Genomic DNA, 20,615 nt, shown 5'->3' with positions numbered 1-20,615 from the left:
GCTTCACTACTTCATATTTTTTTATTTTTATTTTTNGGGAGTTCTATTGTTAGTTTTTTGAGGAACCTCCACACTGTTTTCCAGAGGGGCTGCAGCAGTTCACATTCTCACCAACAGTGTAAGAGGGTGCCCATTTCTCCATGTCCTCGCCAGCATCTAGAGTTCCCTGATTTGTTCATTTTAGCCACTCTGACTGGCGTGAGGTGGTATCTCAGTGTGGTTTTGATTTGTATTTCCCTGATGAGGAGGGATGCTGAGCATCATTTCATGTGTCTGTTGGCCATCTGGATGTCTTCTTTGGAGAAGTGTCTGTTCATAACTTCTGCCCATTTCTTCACTACTTCATATTTTAAAAGGAGTTATAATGTCTGCCATAGAAGAATGCTAGAGAGTGGTATTCTGTTCTTGGGAAGAAAAGGAAACACTTAACACCAGGCAGGAGGAAGCTACTACCATATAAAATTCCATTTTGGGCCATCTGGGGGACTCAGTCGGTTAAGCATCCAACTTTAGCTCAGGTCATAATCCCTCGGTTCATTAGTTTGAGCCTCACATCAGGCTCTGTGCTGACAGCTCAGAGCCTGGAGTCTACTTCAGATTCTGTCTCCCTCTCTCTCTGCCCCTCTTCTACTCATGCCTATGCTCTGTCTCACTCTCTTTTTCTCTCTCAAGAATAAATAAACATTAAAAAAAAATTTTAACTCAGTTTAAAAACTGTGCAGTTCTAATCAAATGTCTAACCATCAAAGAGGAAGAGAGCAAAGCAGGCTCTGTGTTTGACATAGATGTTGCTGTTCACAAGAACTAAAGAAATGCACCAGGCACAGAGTCAGGGGACGTAAAGCTGGCCAGGAGCAGGAGCCTGGGTCTTTCCTAAAAGGCGGTGCTCCAAACGCGGGCCCCAACACAACAGGCCCCATTTCGTTCATTTTGCTTCTCAGAAAAAGCCAAGGCTGCAGGGGAAGCTTTCTAGCTCAGATCATGGACAAAAACCAAGCGAGTTTCTGGAAAGACTCCCGTTCCTGCCTCCAGCACAGGCCAGTCGATGAACTTCAGGCAAGATGGTGACTTGTTATCATGAGAAGTTTTTCCTGAAGGTCACCCCTCACCGCCACGACCACATTCAGTATTGGAAACTTTAGCCCCTAAATGCCAAGAGGCATCTTGTCCCCATGAAGACTAGGCTGCCTTGAACCATCCCAGTCTTAGTCTGACATAGGTGGGTAAAGTGATTTCATTTCCTCATGTTGCCCTTTCTCGCATGATGGCACAAGATCTGAGAAGAAGGGAGGCTAACAGGAGCTTTTTTTTTTTTTTCAAGCAGCTGTCAACCACATTTAGAAATCAGCACTGCAAATGGACATAATAAGCATTCCCCCAACTAGGCCCCAGCTCCCTGAATGGATTCAATATAAGGGAGTTGCTAACTGCTCCTCCCCACAAGGTAAAATTTTCTCATTCTTTGAACTAATGCAGATACTAAAATAAATTTGCTCTGGAATGCAAGTTATTAAGTGCTCCATTTCGTTTCTGATTGCCTGTAGCCGCTAAAGGAAACTAATTCTAGCTGCCCAGAGGAAACAGCCTGAGGCCATGCGTGAACTGTGAGCAGTCTGGCTCAGCACCCACACCCCTAATTATATGACACTGGCTCTGAGTGAGGTCAATGTGGTGCTTTCTCCTTCTCAGACTTTTTAATTTCCTATCATCTCGCTTAACCGTAGAATCCTGGACAGATCTAGGATGTGAGTGGGAAAGATGACACAACCCTCCCTATAGGGCAGGGGAAAACACCGAGTTAAGTGATGATTCTCAAGCCCCGTAACAAACCAGAGATAAAGTCAGGAAGACACATTCATTCTTTCAACAGATGTTTATTAAGCATCTACTCTGTACCAAGCAGTGAGCTAGGCACTGGGGAAGCAGCAGGGCACAAATGCTCATCTCCAGTAAGCATTTCAGTGAGGAAACAATGGAAGAGCAGGCAATTTGAGCTGTTGATGATGACAGTAAGTAGACAGAGAGTGACAAGGCTGTGAGTACGTGGACTGATGGCCAAGCAGGAGTTGGCAGAGGCAGTGACATTTCTGCTGAGGCCTGAATAACAAGAAAGAGGGGGGAGGCATTCCATGGAGGAGGAAGAACAGGGTCTGGTCTCAGGGACGTCTGATGGAATGCACCGGCCAATGTGGTGGCATTGTGGTCAGGAAGGGGGAGGGTGGGAAGACACGAGGTGGGAGCATAGAAAGTAAACAAGAATAAAAACTTTGAAAATATTGTAATGATATATATTTCCCATTACCCTAAATCATCAGGCCCAGAAATGGTTTCAGTATTTCAGGAGAAACTACTAGAAAAAGTAAAGTCATTGTCCAAATTTTACTGTAAAATTAGATGAAGAGAGTATAACCAGACAATAGGTATAAGAGTCAAGATTTCTAGAGAGGAGAGATTTCTTACTCTGAAATTTCCCTTTAGATAGCAAGAAGCAAGCCTGGTCCTTTGTCAGAGAAAGGAACTCTGAGTGGAGAGAGCTCAGATCTGATACAGGGAAGCTCCTACCTTACCAGAGAGGAAATGGAGCCACTCCCAAGGCAGGGTGGCAGGAGGAAAGGAGGAAGGAAGTGGATGAGCAAGTGTTCAGATATGTAGTATCCAGTTCCACTGACCCCTCACTGGGGCCATTATCTGAGGCTGCAGATGTTAAAAACAGAATCAGTACATCAGGGAGAATTACAAACAGTGAAGTTTGTTTCTCACTCTCCTGACCACAAACTGGGAATTTTTCAAGCTAAAGTTGGCGCTTGAAATGCAAATGCGATTTCAGGTCCTGCCCCGTCCTCACCCCAGGATACTTCTTCAATCTGATCCAATGCCTGAGTCTCTCCAAGGTAGATATTTCCCAGCCACCGCTGGTGGTTGGGATCTGGCCACTGAGGACATGGAGCTAATTTGGGAAAAACTGGAGCTGTTAAAGAGCGCTACTGACGAAGATTCCACTTGTGGCCTTTGGACAGGCTCTGCATACACTAAGTCATCAATATTTAGAAGCCATATTGCCTGGATGTATAACAAGCATTTCTCTTTGGGCATCCCCTTGCTCTAACCACCCCTGCTGGCACACGGCATTCAGAATCGGCTTCCAGTGCCGGCTCCACAGGCCGACCCAGGCCCACAAGTGGTGCGGGGGGCACAGCTTGGACGAGGCGTACAGGGGGAAGCCACACAGGCAGTGGAGGTGGAGCATGGATTGCAAGGGAGTCTGTGGAAAGAGAGAAAAGGTGAACACAGTTAGGGATGGGAAACGAATGATGTGTGATAGAGCACAAGGAAGGAGTCACCTCTTCAACACTACAGGACAGGGAAGCCCTGGCCATTGACCCCCTATTGTGCACCCGTAGCCCTAGACTGAGGAATTTCTGAAATGCCTTCCAGAATTAAGGTTTTCTAGATGAGAATCAGGGTCTAGCCAACAAGATAGAAAATACAAATAAGGATTAAAAAGAGAGCAAAAACAAGTTCAACAAATCTTCTGTGATCTATACTCAAATCCCCTGTTCAACGTACAGCCATGTTTCTACTCTCACCAGTGAACGGCTATGCCAAGTAGCAGCACTAGAGACCTGGCAATGGATCCCAATAGACAGTCACTCACTTCATATTCTGTCAATGAGGCAGAGTGTGAGCCAAGGACAGGGCAATGGGTCACTCAGCTGGAGCATACACTGCCTTCTTGTTTGTAGATAGCACTACTATTACCATAAGGAAATCACTAAGAATTGGGCAAATGATTGGCCAAGTAGTGCCTAAATCACACGTACTTGCAATCCTCACTCTCCAGAAGTTTCCGGTATGTGTTGATCTCGCACTCCAGCCGGGCCTTGACATCCAGCAGCACCTGGAACTCCTGGTTCTGCCGCTCCAGGTCAGCCCGGATCTCAGACAGCTGCTCCTCCACGTTGCTGATCAGGATCTGCATCTGGGCCAGCTCGGTGCCGAAGCGCGCATCCGACTCACACAGCGAGTTCTGCAGGCAGTCCTTCTGTAGTGGCAAATAACTGGGTAAGACACCTCGGTGTCCCAAATTTCAGCAGTGGAAATCATGGCCAACCTCACCATGTCATAGGACATTCCCAGAACTCTGGAGAAATCGCTGCCCATATCACCACAACTTTTTACAAAACTTCTACCTGGAGGAACTGTTCATCCCTGTATTCCTAGTACCTGACCAAGTAGACACCCAAGGACATGTTGTGGAATGAGGGCCTGGACCTCCATCCTTTATTCTAAAAGAAGTGAAGTTGACTTTTTAAAGGAACCATTTTTCGGGGTCAAACCAACCTTGATGGCAAGGCATCTCCACCAGGGAGAGAGGGATCCAGCCCCTGAGTTCTGACTATTAGTGGAACTGATTAGTGGGACTTCTAAGATATGCCGCTGTCACTCTGTGGCCCGTGGCACCAACAGCACAGTGAGGGCAGAGGACCGTACCAAGCTGTGCTGGGCCTGAAGCTCCACCTCCAGGGCGTTCACCGTGCGCCTCAGCTCCAGGATCTCCGACTGGCAGCACCGCAGCTCCTCGGAGCAGGACATGTCCTGCTTGCTGATGCTCTCAGACTGAAGCACAAGTGCACAGAGACATCACATCACCCCGCTGCCAGGGTGCAAGCCGGGGGGCCCTCTCTGCCCCAAGGCAGCACCCTCACCTGATCCTGGAACCACTGCTCCACATCATTGCGGCCAGTCTGCATCATGGCCTCGTAGTGGCACCGCATCTCCTCCAGCACCCTGCTCATGTCCACGGTGGGCTCTGCGTCCAGCTTAATCTGGAGCTTGTCCCCCAGCTGGGCCCTCAGAATGCTCACTTCCTGCAGGAACAGAAGGACCAACACCCCGAGTGAGGAAAGGGCTTTGGACAGAGCAGATGGTACCTGAACCCCTCCTCTGACAAGCAGCATGAGGGGCAATCCCCCACTTGTGCACGAAGTGAAAGATCTTGCCCAGGATCCACTGGGAAGAGTCCATTTGGATGCCTTCCGAAATTGACAAGGCAAACCTTTAGAGACAAGGAACCTCCGCCTCTGCCACATCCTACAGAGTCAGCCTGACTCCCACACCCAGATCAGCCCCTCATCCTGATGCCAAGTGAGCATCCGAGTTCTTACCCTAGAGCCTCAGGATGGGTGGTGCTCCCTCCTCTACCCAGTGCCCTCCCCCATGAGTCTGCAGCCCCAAGCCCACACCTGCTCATGGTTGCTCTTGAGACAGAGCATCTCCTCCTTCAGGGACTCCTGCTGGGCCTCCAGGTCGGCCTTGGCCAGGCTCAGGTCATCCAGGAGCTTGTGCATCCCACACATGTCAGCCTCCACCACCTGGCGTAGGGACAGCTCACTCTCGTGCCTTCCAGGACAGGAGATGAAAGGTCAGCAGGATGACAAGGACAGCCCCTCTCAGCTGCCCCTGGTTTCCATTTCCTTCACCAATGGGGATCCTCATTTGCTTGCTGTGCTCAGCACTGGCCTCAGAGATGAATAAGCCACTCTACTCAATTGGCTCATGGTCTAGCAAGGTATTCATAGTAGGTATCATTTTTACCACTGGGCATTGAAGAAACTTTGGTTCCAAAATAAACTAGCTTGCATAAGATCATGTATCTCAGGCTCCAGTACAGAACTCACACCACTAGGTTAAGCAACATCCAGGTACCTGATCAATGATTTGCTTCCTTATTCCTTGTGTTGGGCCACTTCTCTATCTCTGACCTTGGGTAGAAATGCCTAGTACTTGAGGATCCCATAGGTAAATCTGGATCCTGACCCATCCATAAATGGTCCCTCTAACTTATATATGAAATTCAGTGACTATCCTTGCTCAGTTTATTCTTGAAATCACCTTATTCTGCTCCTGATTAGTGAGCTCAGACAGCCTTATCTTCCATTTTAGGGAAATACATGAAGGAGGAATTAACTCTACGCTATACCATACATACTGAATTTGATGGGGTTGTTTTTTTCTCAGCCAACTTCTATTAGTTTTGTCTGTAATACATATTTCTATTTGCGGAATTTAGGAAAGAAGAAACAGGCCAGTAATTCAGTCAATTAAGTATTTGGACATTGGGACTTAAGGTAAAGAAAAGAGTCACTCTGAGCCCTCTTCTGGCCGTACTTACTTGATTCTAAAGTCATCAGCAGCCAGCTTGGCATTGTCAGTTTGGATAATCAGCCTGGTATTCTCGGCCTTGCTGCACAGGATCTGAGGAAAACCAGGAAGACAGTTCATACACAAAACATCATACTCTGGGCTCTAGCTCTACACTGGCATCTATACTCATGCTCAAAAGAACCCAAGAACACAAAGCTACTTGAGACTGCCATGCCCTTCTGCCTTCCTCAGACCCAGCATACCCCAGGCTACTTCAGACCTCACCTTCTGCTGGAGCTCCTCGATGGTCCGGAAGTAGGACTGGTAGTCTGGACACATGCTGGACTCGTGGCATTTGCTCGACTCTCGGATCTTGGTCTCCAGCTCCGCGTTCTCCCGCTCCAGCTGGCGCACCTTCTCCAGGTAGTTGGCCAGGCGGTCGTTCAGGAACTGCATGGTCACCTTCTCGTGGCCATTCGGGGCACCTTCCCCATAGTTCCAACACACTCCAATGTTTCCGGGAATGTCACGGGTCCCTGGCAAGGGGCAAGCAGTTTGGCAGCTGTGGGGCACACAGAGGCTGGGTCGGCCCAGAGGGGTTGCCCCCACACGCACCCGGTTCGCATGTGCCCAGGTGGCAGAGAGGCACAGGGATGCGGCCTTGGCCTCTGCCCCTGGCTGGCCCCCAATGTCAGTGGTGGAGCCGCAGACATTTGTGGCTTCGGGCATCTGGGTGCTGCCCAGACAGTGAGGTGAGCTGATGTAGCAGGAGGTCATGGTGTTGGGCTGAGGTAATACAGGAGCTTCAGAGCAGCTGGGAAGGCCAAGCCACTGAGTGTGACAATCCCCTTCCCTGCTAGGCCTTTTATACCCCATCCCAGGTGGGTGTTGGCTCAATGCTTTGACCTCAGTGCCTTGATTCTCTACCTCCTGTTGTACCGTCATCCTGTTACTCAGCTGTTGAGTTTACCATTAAGAGTTCTTTGCCTCATTAAAGGAATGTTGATGAATTTGAGGTGCCTCTTGGCTCTTTGATATCAGGGTGTCTGTTGATGGGAAGTCAGAAACTTTTATTATTTTTCAAAGAACAAAATCCTTTTAGCCATCAGATGTTTATACCTTGACTAGAGTTGATGTGCCCACCCTGAAGGAATGATTGTTCCTGTTGGTCATAGGATGAACTCCTATGACCACAATGGTGCCCGCCTGGGTTAAGACTAAACCAGCCTTCTCTATCCAGGGAAGAGCCTGGTTCCTGCTGATAAATGTTATGGGTTTGGGTTATCAAAAATTTCACATTTCTTCTTACTTCTTTTGCCTTTCAAACTCACTTTGGGGGCGATACGACTTTGATAAGTCCGTTCATTCAACATGCATCTTCTAGCACATCCTATGTGCCAGGCACTGTGCCAGGCACCTGCCATACAATTAGTTAAGCCTGACATAGTTCCTGCCCACCAGAAAACAACCCAAACTTAGGTAGCCACACATATTTTAAATAGGTTGTCTGAGAAGGTCATCAGCATTAGGGAGATCCTGAACCTTGCCTGATCTGGACCAGGAAAGGTAAGCTTAGTTAACCCAGAAACAAACAAAATGAACAATAATCTTTTTATTTTTTTTTATTTTTTTTTAATGTTTTATTTATTTCTNGGGGGTTTTCCTGCCTTACTTCCTTGATTCTAAAGTTCTTTACTGAGCCCTTGCATATGTGTTAGGGTATTTATCAATAATATTGTTTAATCCTTCCTACCATCCTGTAAGGTGGATATTCTTAGGAAAACTTTACAAAAGAAAGAAATATGACATTGAGGACCAGAGACATGAAGTTGTTTTTCTAAGATCAACCCCCTTACAAAGTGGCAAAGCTTGGTGTCAGCATCATTTTCATTCTACTCCAGAACCCATTCTTGTTCTCTTCACCTTGCCCACCCCCCAATAGAAGAATAAGTGTGTCATTGCCAGAACTAATAAGGATTATAAGGTCTAGAAATTGGACAAGAAGTTGAAGTTAAGAGATAAAATAAGAATTTAACATTCTATTTTATTCTTTGTGTCTCAGAAAATACAAATGCTGGGATTCCAGAGCAATAGGGCAAAGTTTCTCCAAGGACCATGTAGAAGGATGCCCAGGAGAAATCTCCATCTCCAAAATTATTATACCCCACTAGCTCTTGGTATCAGAGAACCAAGAGTGCTGACTACTAAGGTCCCAAAAGTTCTCTCTCAAAACTTGTGGCAGGAGATAGATTGTCCCTAGGACTGAGACAGACCTAATATGGAGTAAAACTAAGTTATCAGAGTCAGTATGGGGGTTATAACTAACTCTTTGTGAAAATGAATGTTTTCCAGTGCTCTAAGCATTGAGCCAAAGCTGAATAGACATCTCTATAGGGACCAGATATGTATATATGAAACATAAGCTATTGGAGTTCTATCAAGAAGAAATACAGAAGTCTGAGACTTCTGTCCAGATTGGGTTTCCCAGGAAAGGTAACTAGTGGTCAGCTCTGTCCTAAGGGTTACTCAGAGCTCATCAATGAATAACTCTTTATAGACATGATAATTAGAAGATCTCACCAGAACCAACCCATCTCATCCTTCAGAGGCCTCTGGGTGCAATCTGCATAGGTTGCATCTTCAAACACCCCTTTGTTACTCTCCTCTGTCTCATCACATAGCAACAAGCTTCTCTATAAACCAAAGAACTAGGCTTATAAAGTCATTTCTTTTGACCCGCTAAATTGAATCTATCTTTTGACTTTATTCTCTGGCAGGAGTCATTCCATTAGCTGAAAACTCATGATTTCTTCCATCTCAAAATACACAACACTTGTTACTGCATAACATCACTGCTGAGGCTTTCTATGTCTGAATGACGCTCCTCTCTACGGAATCTTCATCATGGTCCTGGCTTGGGCTTCTAATGAGTGTGCTGTTTTGCATAATGACCCTGATGTTGCGTCTCTTTGTAAAGTTGCTTGGTTCCGCTGATTTGCATTTTTCTCAAAGGAGATGAGTGTGGGGTGAGGATCCTTGTCCTCATATCTAAGACTGCCTTTCTTCCCAACCCTTTAAAAAGAGTCCCTCTGGCCCTTGGTAACCAAAGATGAGCCAGATTCAGATTCAGTGACAAGATGTGGTGAAGACAGAGTGTGAGAGATGGAAGCCTTCAGCCCTTCTTCACTCACCTGTGTGCACACAGTTCTCTCTGTGAGTCTGACGTTAGCAATACTAGTCTCTAGTGGCAGGAAGCCTACTGCAGATGGGAAGGCAGAGCAGTGGCCTTGGGATGCTATTTTCAAAGATGGTGTTGTTACAGATGGGTGTATCTCAACCAGTGAGAGGGAAAGGCATGGACCTGTAGACTAGCACCCAGAAATTGCACCTAACCCCCAGCCTACTTTTTCTATGCCATGGCTCCTGCTGCAGGAAGATGCATGGAGAGCATCCAAGGGTTTGTGTCATGGGAACATTGCCCATCACATAATACAATGGATGCATACGTTGAAGACAGCTCCTGTGTGTGGAGCCTCATACTGCCATGTCTTCTAGCTGTTAGGAAATGGTGCCAAAGAAAATTGTGGGTCAAATAAATTCAGGAAGACTCTTAAGAGAAGAGAAACAAATAATAATAATAAGTAATCACTCATCTATTATTCTAGATATGCAACTCTAGAGGCTTTGATGAATGGGAAAGGCATACTTTTATTCAAATTAGATAGTATTTTATCATCAGGTTTATCAGATACAGCTCTATGGATCCACAAAGTTTATTCACTTAATCAATGTTGATTTCCTCCTACGATGACATCCTCTAGACACTAGGAGTGCATCTATAAAAGACACAGTCCCTGCCTTAGAGTGAGGGAGACATTTGTGACAAGGCATCACAGTGGCCTATGATGGTGGTGCCACACTCACTCTGAGTTCTTCAGTCATGTCATCATCTTCCTTCCCACTACCCATTACCCTGAGAATGGCCCAAGAGCAGAATCTATTTTTTCCTTTGCAACTGTCTATTCTGTACACCAAGTAATTCTCTGTGGCATCAGCTAGGTGTCCTGTAGTTCAATTTAATTCCTAAGTTATCCATCTGGATTTAGCATCAGATCCCACAAGGTAAGGGCTCAGCCTCACAAGGCTGCCCTTTTTCAGACACTGATCATAAGTCCCAGGTTGTCACCTGTCCTTCTGAATAACTGGCTATAAATTAGTGTTTTCATGACCCCTTCTTTGGTGTGATAATTTGCTGGGATGACTCACAGAACTCAGGGAAACATGCATATTTTCCAATTTAGTATCAAGGATATTATAAAGGACATGATGAATAGCCTGATAAAGAGACACATAGGGCAAGATATGTGGGGAGGGGTGCAGAACTTTCATGCCCTCTCTGAACGAGCCATACTCCCTGCACCTCCACACATGCACCAAGCCAAAAACTCTCTGAATCCTATACTTCAGGGATTGTTATGGAGGCATTATTATATAGGTATGATCGATCACTAACTCAGTCCCCAGTCCCTCTCCCCTTCCTGGAGGATGGTGAGTGAGGTGGACAATGCCAAGATTCTAATCATAGCTTGCTCTTTGTGGTGACCAATCCCCATCCAAGAGCCCACCAAGAGTGTCCTCATTGGAACAAAAGACATGCCTAGCACCCAGGAAATCCCAAGGGATTTAAGAGCTCTGTGTCAGGAACCAGGATCAAAAACCAAATAACAGAACAAAAGATGCTCCTAGTGTTCTTACCACTTAGGAAATTACAGAGCTTTAGGAGCCCTGTGCCAGGAACTGAGGGCAGAGACCAATGTATATATATATTTTTTAGAAAATATCCAAACTTAATTTCTGAACTGCCTGATCTCAACCAGTTTATGTAACCTTCAAATGCATTTGCTTTCTCCTATGAATGCTTACAATAATATTTATATCCAGGGCTACTAGTAAGAGTAAAGGCTACCCGGTGGACAGAACTCCTAACATAATGCCTAGCACAGAGTAAGCACTTAATAAATATCAGTTCCCTTCCCCTGCAGGGTCTCCAACTATCACCATCACCCCCCTTTAAAAAGCTTAGTGTTTTCATGGGGTGCCTGGGTGGCTCAGTTGGTTAAGCATCTGATGCTTGGTTTCAGCTCAAGTCATGATTTCACAGTTTCATGAGTTCAAGCCCCGTGTTGGGCTCTGTGCTGCCAGCACAGAGCCTGCTTGGGAATCTCTCTCTCTCTCTCTCTCTCTCTCTCTCTCTCTGCCCCTCCCCCCACTCATGCTATCTCTGTCTCTCTCAAAATAAATAAGTAAACTTAAAAAATATATATGTGTTAAGAATCTTAGTGTTTTCAGAACTGAAAAATCAGAATGGCTTATAAATACATGAATGTATGCTAGAGTTTGATGTAGTCTCACTTCTTTATTTTTTTTTATTTTGTTACTTCTGCTTTATGTGTCATATCCAAGAAATCACTGCCACAACCCATTTTTTCCCCATGTTTTCTTCTAGAAGTTTTATGGATCTGGGTTTTATAATTAAGTCTTTAATCCATTTCAGGTTACTTTTTGTGAGTGGTGTAAGACAGGCGTGACCATCCATTTTTCCCAGCACCATTTATTGAAGAGACTATCATTTTCTCATTGAGTATTCTTGGCTCCCTTGTCAAATATTATTAATTGGCTACATATACATGGGCTTAGTTCTTGATTCTCTTGATTCCATTCCATTGGTCTATGCATCTGTTTTTGTGCCACTACCATAGGGCTTCTGTATCTACTGCTCTACAATATAGCTTGAAATCAGGGAAAGTAAGGCCTCTCCCTTTGGTCTTCTTCAGACGTATTTTTTTAAGCTCCCCAAGGGGTTCCAATGTGCAGTTGAGACTAAGAGGCAGTGACTTAGAAGAGCAAGGAGAGAGAGAATGGGAAAACCATTGTGGTATCCTGAAACCCAGCACTGTGGAGTCACACAGTTGCAGGCTCTGGCTCTACTAAGGTTCCTAAGCCACAGAGCCTTCAGAGTCTCCTGTGGAAAGTGCAATTATGAAATTTGCCCTGAGAGTTACTCAAGAGGATTCACAGCCCTAGAAATCAGCATTCCATGGCTAATGAAACTACTTCTCATAAAGCAGTACCAAGCCACAAAACCTTATCTGTAATTCTGAAATCCAAAACATTCTGAAAAACAAGTTTTCTCCTAACTCGTTTGTCTTTGTACAGTGATTATTTATCCCACTCAGCAGAACTGTCCATACACTTCATGGCAGAATCAGTAAGGAGTTTGTTCACAAGATCTTCCCCGCAGCCATCAGAGGTCTGGGAGAAAGAGCACCCAGCCACTGGTTGGAGGGGAGGGAGGGATGGAGGATGACTCTATGAGGAATCCACCTTCTCATACTTTTCGGGTACCTATGAAGAGTGGGTCAGGATCAGAACGTTGAGTCTAGTGTGTAGTTGAAGCCTGTGAGGGGAGAGCCACTCCCCTGGGCAACTTGGGGACCCATCCAACATGTCCCTCACCTGCAGAGGAGAGGCATTCACAGAAAGGAAAGAAGAAGTTCAAAGGCTCAGGTCCTCCTTGGCTTAGCATCTGGGAAGGAGCTTCTGGGAGCGCAGGGGCTGGGTGTGGCATCCACCAGACAGAGGGAAATGGGAGCTAGAAGGAGAGGGTCTCAGACAAGATCCCTTTCCTCCCAGACCCATGAGATCAGGACAGGTCTGTGTGTCCCACAAGCAGGCTGTGAGTTGGGTCTTCTAGACTCATGACCCATAGAGCCCTTTTGCTATCATCAAGGTGGAGCTGAACCCCTTCTCAATCACCCATCCTTCACCCAGCCCCAGGGAATCTGGGGTGCCTTATGCACTCTTAACCAGTATCAGAGTGACAGAATGCTTCCAAGTCCTGGCCGTGGTACTTAATGCCTGAGGACAGGACACAGAAGGCAGGACCCAATTATTTGGCCCCTTCTCCACCCCAGGAGAGCCTCCTTCTAGGGCTGACAAGGCAGGATTAGGGCTGTGTTTTCATTTCAGGAGGGGGTGTTTCTGGACAGTCTCTGCTCCCAGCGCTGCCCCTCACTAGCTGGGTGGCCCGAAGCAAGCCAGCCAGTTCTTCTGGTCCCTGGTTTCCCCACTGAAAATGCAAGCTCTGGAACAGACCATGGGCTTGAACTCTTGAGCACAACCCAAGTAAGAATTACACTGCACATTTTGCAACTGTACATGTGCAAGACACACATATCATTTTCTATTCTGTTCTCTCTTGCTCTCTCTCTCTGTCTCTCTCTCTCCCTCCCTCCCTCCCTGTCTCAAGCTGATCAAAATCCACTAAGATGACTTCACAGACCTTCAGTGGATCACAGCCATAGTTTAAAATACACCCCACCAGTGCCCACTATAACTCAGTGATGTGACCTTACAACAGTAGACACATTCAACAGGCACCTTCATTTATTAATTTATTCTTTTCATTTATTGGGCAGGAACCGGAAGAGAGATGTAGCTCCTCAAGCGATACGGAAGGAACATGGCCCCACTAAGAGAACTTGAACATCAAAACACAGGTGGAAGTCATGGGAAGCCACAGAGCTGCAGGGGTGCCCCACCTCAGAGATGAGCCGTCTGTAAGGTGGGTGTCGGCCATCGGGGAGTCTCTGCCTTCCTGCATCTCTCACATGCGGCGTCGGGAAGGTCCCCAATGGCCTGTGTACAGGGTCCAGCGCTACCCCAGCAGCCTCGGGCACACAGGGTGGGCTCAAGGAGGAGGTGTTGTGTGGGGCTTGTTGGGTGCAGACCATAGGACCCCCTTGTGTGTCGCCTGAGGGAGCAGCGTGTGAATTGAAGGCATTCTGCAACCCAGATGCACAGAGATGGTCCATCCTCAAGCCCAGCCGCCAAGTAAAGGCAGACTTGGCTGAGTCTCTGCCCACCTGCCTTACTAGCTCAGGCCCCGGGGCAAATTACGTTCTCTGAGCCCCATGTCTTCATCTGCAATAACAAGGACAGTAACGTTAACTGCATGGCCTGGTATTAAGTCTCAGGGGAAATAATGCTGAAATCCACAGGAAGAGAGAAAACAGAGCTCACCAGAGAGGATCGGTCTTCTGTTCACACGTAGGTGATCTTACCACACACAACACTCCAAATACTTTGCTGCCACATGAGTTCTCTTGCTGCCATCATTCTCTGAACCTCAGTTTCTTCGATTACAAAATGGGGCCCCTAGACCCCCACATACTCCTTCAGCTATAGCACCAGCAGAACTGACTAGGCCTGATAGAGTTCAGGGGAGTCCAGCCAGATTTTTTTAATTAAAGAAAAGTGGCATATCTTTAAAAATATATATTTAAGGTAGGCCTTATCATGTCACATGGATTCAGTGAAGGAAAACAAAGTGCCCAGCACATCAGGAACATTCCATCCACAGATATTCTTCCTTCTCCCTCACCCTGCTCATGGCCCAAGGCCGCTGGCTAAAAGGAAAGAACCAAAATGAAGGGCCAGGCATGAGAGCAGCTGGGCACCCTGAGGAAGCAAAAAGCCAGTGTCCGCTGGGACAGGGGAGCACCCATGGCTGAGAAGGAAGGAGCTCAAGTGCTCTGGGCAGGTGTGTGATGTAGGATTGTCACAACGCATGATGCATCAGCATCCTGGACATGTCACAAACACTGGCCCTCCTCAGCCTCACGTGTGCCTGCAGCCCTTGCTCCAAGAAGGTTCCAGCATGCGGTGATCCCGCCCTCCGGCTGGGCTTGATGTCCAGCAGCACCTGGTGCTGCCGGTTCTGCCTCTCCAGGTCAGCCCAGACCTCGGCCACCTGGGCCTCCACACTCCCGTCAGAAGCTGGATCACCGCTGGTTCCAGTGGTCACCAGACCCAGCCCTGTCCTGTGGAACTGCCATTATGCAGGGACCAGTCTCCATGAGCAGTTCCCCTCCTCAAATAAGAGAGGGCGAGCTGCGCTCCTTGTCAGTGCCTTTCAGGGCATCTCTTTGGAGAAGTTAAGTTCTGTTCCCTGAGTGACCATCTCGCGTCTCCCTGGAGTCGCACGGCCTTGAAGGCGCAGCAGCCATCACCAAGAGGTAGAGCTCACTGAGAGCGGGGGCCTTGAGTCTCAGCACAAGAGCCCCTGAGAGAAGGGGCAATAGAACGGAGGGGTGCCGCCGTGTTGGAACTAAAGGAACTTAGAGTGATGTCAACCCCTTCCCGCTTCAGCCAGAGATCAGAGGGGCTGTGAGTCCCTCAGGGACGCAGAGCAAGTCAGCCACTGGGTCCAGACTGCGGCCCAGGGCTCCTGACGCCAGCACATTTTCTTCCCTCTACGCCAAACCTTTCCTATTAAAAGGCCAAACGGTAAACATTTCATGCTTTGCAGGCCATACAGGCTGTTTGCACTACAACTGCTCCACCCCACCACTGGGGCACAGGGCAGACCCAGATGGTGCGGCCATGTTCCAGTATGAACTCATTCACCGAAACAGACAGCAGCTGGGTGCGACCTGTGAGCCGCAGCTCGCTAACCCCGTTCTCTGCGACACAGCAAATGAGGCCTAAAAACCGGCTCCGTCACAGCACGTGGGGAGACCGTTAGCCTGCCCTGGAGCCAGGGCGCTGGGGCAGGGGAAGGGCATCGCCCAGGTGGACTGCAGAAGTGGACACTGGACCCTCCCCTGCACCAAGGCATTTAGACTGAGACTGGTAGTCCATCCAGATGCCCTTTAACCTCAGAGCAAAGCAAAGCTGCCCGGGTAGGGGTGGGTGGGGAGGGGGTTGGTGTGATGGCATTGCCACTGCTGCCACTCCTGTTCTTTCTGAAACTTGGGTGTCAAATGGCTCCAGAAAGTGACTCAGCTGCATAGTCACGGGGGGAGTCAGAACACGAGGGGACTCGTGTGCCAGCCAAAGCAGATTTTCTTTCATCGGCATTAATGGAGCACTTATAAGTGCCGGATACCGTGATAGACAGTTCAGATGCATTGTGTCCCAGTGACTCGGCGAAGGAGGTAGAATTACCCCGCTTTCCAGACGGGAAGGAGCCTACACGGCACAGAAGGGTAGGAGACCTGCAGAAATCACATGGCGTGGGGCGGCGGAACTGGGATTCCAGCACAGGGTTTCTTTTTTTTTTTTTTTTTTTAATAGTTTATTGTCAGGTTGGTTTCCATATAACACCCAGCGGCACGGGATTTCTGAAGCCGAAGTCACTGATGGTTTCCATTATGGCAAGAGGCTCATCTGTGTAATTTGGTCACTTATTTAGGGCTAAGGGAGAGGGACTCTTTGAAAATAAATTACCTCAACCAGTTGTTCCAAAGGATAAGAGGCAAACGACCTTAGGAAACTTCTATTTAGCAAAATTGAGATCATCACGCTCAAGTGCTACAATTTACGAAACACGGGAAGAGAATTGTTTTATTGCTAATGATCTTCCCAGTTACCACCCGGCATGTCCTTTTTTTTGATCATACTGGAGAAGTGGTCCCAATATAAGAGGGAGGGTTCCGATCGGTGTAATTCAGTCCACAAACTGTCTCGGTGGCGCTCCCAGTCACTGTGTCCAGCTGCTGGGCCTTTCTCTCCAGAAGCCGTCACCCTCTGGCCAAGCTGCCCCGAGCCCAGCTCTGCCCCGTGGGCCTTCACTCCCACGCCCAGGAGGAGGCGTCTCCCTAGGACAGTGAGACGCAGAGCCAAGGCTGCGCACCAGTCTCCTTAATGGCCTCAGGGAAAGTCTCATCTATGAAATGCACATCCTCTTTCTTGTCCAGTCCCCACTCAGGGAGGATCCTGCTCCCTGTGGGAGTTTCTCCCACACATCAAATAAGACAGCTTTTATTACTTTGCCGTGGTCCTGCCTAAGTTTTCCTATAAACTGGAGTTCATTAAATCCAAATGCTTTGATATGAGGACAGACTTCCTCTGAGGATCCCCATACGTGTAGCTCTGGGTCCACTTTCTGGGAGGTCCTGGTGCTGGTGGGCAGAAGTGTTTGCTAGCGTCTACACCCATGGCTTCTGCATCCCTCACAAAGTGGAGATGGGCCAGAAGGATAGCTGTCAGCCTCCCCAGCTTGGAAGTATCATCCCGACACAAGATGGTGGCCGTCCGTGGCCAGCAGAGGGGGGAGTACCCGCTGGGCCTGAGCCTTGGGGCTTGGTTTCCTATAAAAAGCTTTAATAGGCATTTGGGTTGCCAGACAGGTCTTGGCCAGTCGGATGACACACAGGGTGGAAACGGGGAGCAGGTTGGATTGGACAGTATGCTCTGAGGGGAAAGGAGCCTGCGCAAGTCCCCAGAGGGCCCCGGGGGCCTGGACTCCTGGCCTACAGCCCCTGTATCATTCCTCCTGGCCTCAGCCTGAGGTCTGTGATCTTACTGAGTCAAATGCTCCAAGGATAAGGAGATTCTGAGTTTGGTGGTTTCCACTTATTTTTTTAACTGGGAACTATAGTCCCGGGAAGGGGTTTCAGCATCTCAGAGAAAAGGTCTCTGTTCTTAGGGGCAGGAAAGAAGGCAAAAAGAAAAGTATTTATTAGCCTGAAATAATAATAAACCTTAGTGCTTGGAGAAAACACAGAGGGCTCAGGGAAACCCGCTAGGCTGGCGTCAGAGCGCTTACTTTGATTCCCACCTGTTGATTGTGTGTCTGTGACCTCATCTTTCCAACTCTCTGGGCCTTAGGCTCCCCATCCATAAATGGAAGAGGCTGGGCTAGATCATCTGGAAGGCTCCTTAAGATTCTCACAGTTTAGGATAGTGCTGTTGAATAGAACTTTCTGGAATAACGGAGATATTCTACAACTGCACTCTGGTATGGGACCCCTAGCCACATGTAGGTACTGAGCACTTGAAATGTGGATAGTATAATTGAGGACCTGAATTTTTCAGTTTTATTTCATTAAAAATTCAATAACCATGGGGCGCCTGGGTGGCTTAGTCGGTTAAGCGTCCGACTTTCGCTTAGGTCATGATCTCACGGTTCGTGGGTTCGAGCCCCGCGTCGGGCTCTGTGCTGACTGCCAGCTCAGAGCCTGGAGCCTGTTTCAGTCTGTGACTCCCTCTCTCTCTGACCCTCCCCTGCTCACGCTCTCTCTCTCTCTCTCTCCTAGAAATAAATAAAACATTTAAAAAATAAATAAATAAATAAAATAAATAAAAATAAAAATTCAATAGCCACGTGCAGTTTGTGGCTACTGTATTGGACAGGACGGAACAGGCCTAGGCTTTCAGAACCACAGATCTGGTTCTGTTCAGTCTATTGTGTTTATCAAGCTAAGCACATTCTAGACAAATTTACACAGGGACTGAACTGAAGAGGGATTGCCGGGTTGTACTCAGCTATGAGACTATCCAGATGGCCAGAAGCTCCTCTCCCTTGGCGTTCCAGCTCACTGAGATGCTACCCCCACCTCCCCACTCAGGAGCCACAGCTGGCTAAGCCGTGTGTTTGTGTCTCCAGTCAGGCTCACGGCCCTGCCTGCCAAGTCTGCGTGCAGGATCCTGTCCTGAGAGCCCCGGAGCCCCAGGCGCCTTCAGGAGCCAATCCACTTCTCGCCATTTCTTGGCAATTCCAGAGGGCAGATCATGAATAGAAACATCACTTCAGCTCATTAAGGAAGAACAGCATGTTTGGAGGCTGAGGTTCAGAAAGGTGTACAAGATTCCTGCTTCTGGCCCTTTCCTCTCAATGTGCCATGGCCGGTCTCGCCAAGTCAGGTCCTCGGTGGAGCCTCCAGATTGAGCCCTTAGTTTTTCCTTCCCACTGTCACAACTTGAGCTGAGACCCCATTAGCTTCTTCCGCATACTAGTTATCAGCTCTGTCCCTGCCCCTTGGCCATCCTTTTTACACTCCTCGGTGAAACTTTCTAAAAGGTCACTCCGGCCATGCCATCCTTGGGCTCAGAACCTGCAGCTGCCGTCCCCCTGCAGGATGGAGTCTAGGCTCTTTGTGGGGTACCCGAGGCCTCCCCATGATCTGACTGACACCTTCCTACCACATGAGCTTTAGTCCCACCAGCTTTCCACCGGGACCCGCCGCTCCAGCCAGCAAGGCCACTCAGGGCCTCTGGAGCAGGACCCTGGCTTCCATGCAGGCCCCACGCACCTCTACCTCTCTTTTGCTCTGTAGACATTCGGGCCCATCTCAAATGCCACCAGCTTCGGGAAGCCTTCCCTGCTCGCCTCAGCCTGGCACTTTCTCCCAGCCTTTGTCCGCATGTGCTCTTTCTAGGTAGCAATTTGCCATGCAGCAGAGTGCATCGAATACATGTTTCAGAGGACACAGCTGGACCTGGGCTCGAATCTTGGTCCTTGCATGTAACTTCGGGCAATTGTTCTGCACTCCTCAGTTTTCCATTTCTAAAATGGACATGATGCCTACCTTACATGCTGATTGGGCAAGCTGCATAGGCTGGTCTATACTGTGTGCTCGGCGCAGTACCATGTGCACCATATGTGCTCAGCAAGTGCTAGTCTTGGTTATTATTATTTACACACACTGAGCCCCAGCTCTGTCACCAGTCATGGGCATCTGGACAGTGGGGATCACTTGCATTATTTTGTAGCCCCTGCATAGAGCTGTAGTTTGCAAATATGAGGACTCAGAATATGACTTGCTTGTTTATCCCTGGGGCCTAACAGCCTGGACTGAGTCCTGGGTCCACTACTTACTAGTTGTATGATGCTGGGCAAGTTTTTTAACCTCTCTGGCTCTCAGTGTCCTCATTTACAAAGGGGAGAAAAGAATGGTACCTTTTTTCACAAGTTTTTGCAACATTTAATGGGGCACTAATGAAGTGTCTTGGGGACGATCCCAGGGGTTTAGTAAGCAGGCCATTAGTGAAGGTTTTTTGAATGAATGAATGAATGATCCCATTGTAACAGCTGTAATGAGGTGAAGAGGGGGGGGGTCATAACAGTATTCTTCTTGATTACAGTACTTTGGCCTAGGTTTCTGGCATTAATTATCTATCTCCCTCTTCTCTTTATTCTTTTATTACTTGACTCTGGACCGATTGCCTGGCTTTAACTAGCTTATGGCATGCAGGCCTTTCTAGTGAATGTCTCCCAAGCCTCTGTGGAAACAGACGGGGCCCAAAAATAAATACAGAATTTGGCCACTTGCCCCTTGAACCCAACTGAGTAGAACTGGCTGGCGGATACAGCCACAAAGCGACAAATAGAGAAAGATGTGTTTGAGGCTTTATTTGCCAGTTTACTAGGAGCACATGCTCCTGAAGCAGCATAGACAACCAGAAACATCAGCTGGGACAGCAATCTGGTCGCGGAAGTGAGAGGCAGTTTCCCAAGCCGCGGGGGCCCGGGGCGCCCCCTGATGATCAGAGCATGTAGCACACAGCCCACCTCCCAGCTGGAGGGCTCCCTTGCTGGCCACCGAACTGGAGAGTCAGACGCCGCCTGAGGAGGCTCCGGCCTCCCAGCTCCGGTCTGTCCAGGATCCACCGACACGGAGGGGCTT

General features: G+C 48.2%; 1 protein-coding gene across 1 annotated transcript; it reads right to left on the bottom strand.

Annotated features, from left to right (window-relative positions):
• Positions 1-3,129: 3,129 nt before the first annotated feature.
• LOC144244007 (keratin, type I cuticular Ha8-like) lies at positions 3,130-6,921 on the bottom strand. Its single transcript, XM_077779184.1, has 7 exons — positions 6,430-6,921; positions 6,173-6,255; positions 5,244-5,400; positions 4,707-4,868; positions 4,492-4,617; positions 3,822-4,042; positions 3,130-3,262 (listed from the first exon to the last, which is right to left on the bottom strand). The coding sequence occupies exons 1-7, from the start codon at positions 6,919-6,921 to the stop codon at positions 3,130-3,132; spliced, it is 1,374 nt and encodes a 457-aa protein (XP_077635310.1).
• Positions 6,922-20,615: the final 13,694 nt, after the last annotated feature.

The sequence above is a fragment of the Crocuta crocuta genome, unplaced genomic scaffold (genome assembly GCF_008692635.1).
Source record: "Crocuta crocuta isolate KB4526 unplaced genomic scaffold, BGI_CrCroc_1.0 scaffold68, whole genome shotgun sequence".
In the NCBI taxonomy this organism is placed as follows: Eukaryota; Metazoa; Chordata; class Mammalia; order Carnivora; family Hyaenidae; genus Crocuta; species Crocuta crocuta.
This window is presented reverse-complemented; position numbering and strand designations above follow the sequence as displayed.

Coding starts and splice junctions, on each gene's coding strand:
- LOC144244007 (XM_077779184.1), bottom strand. CDS start 6,921: ATGACCTCCTGCTACATCAGCTCACCTCACTGTCTGGGCAGCACCCAG. Junction 4,869..5,243: donor TCAAGAGCAACCATGAGCAG/GTGTGGGCTTGG, acceptor CTGTTCCTGCAG/GAAGTGAGCATTCTGAGGGC. Junction 3,263..3,821: donor CTGGAGAGTGAGGATTGCAA/GTACGTGTGATT, acceptor CTCTTTCCACAG/ACTCCCTTGCAATCCATGCT.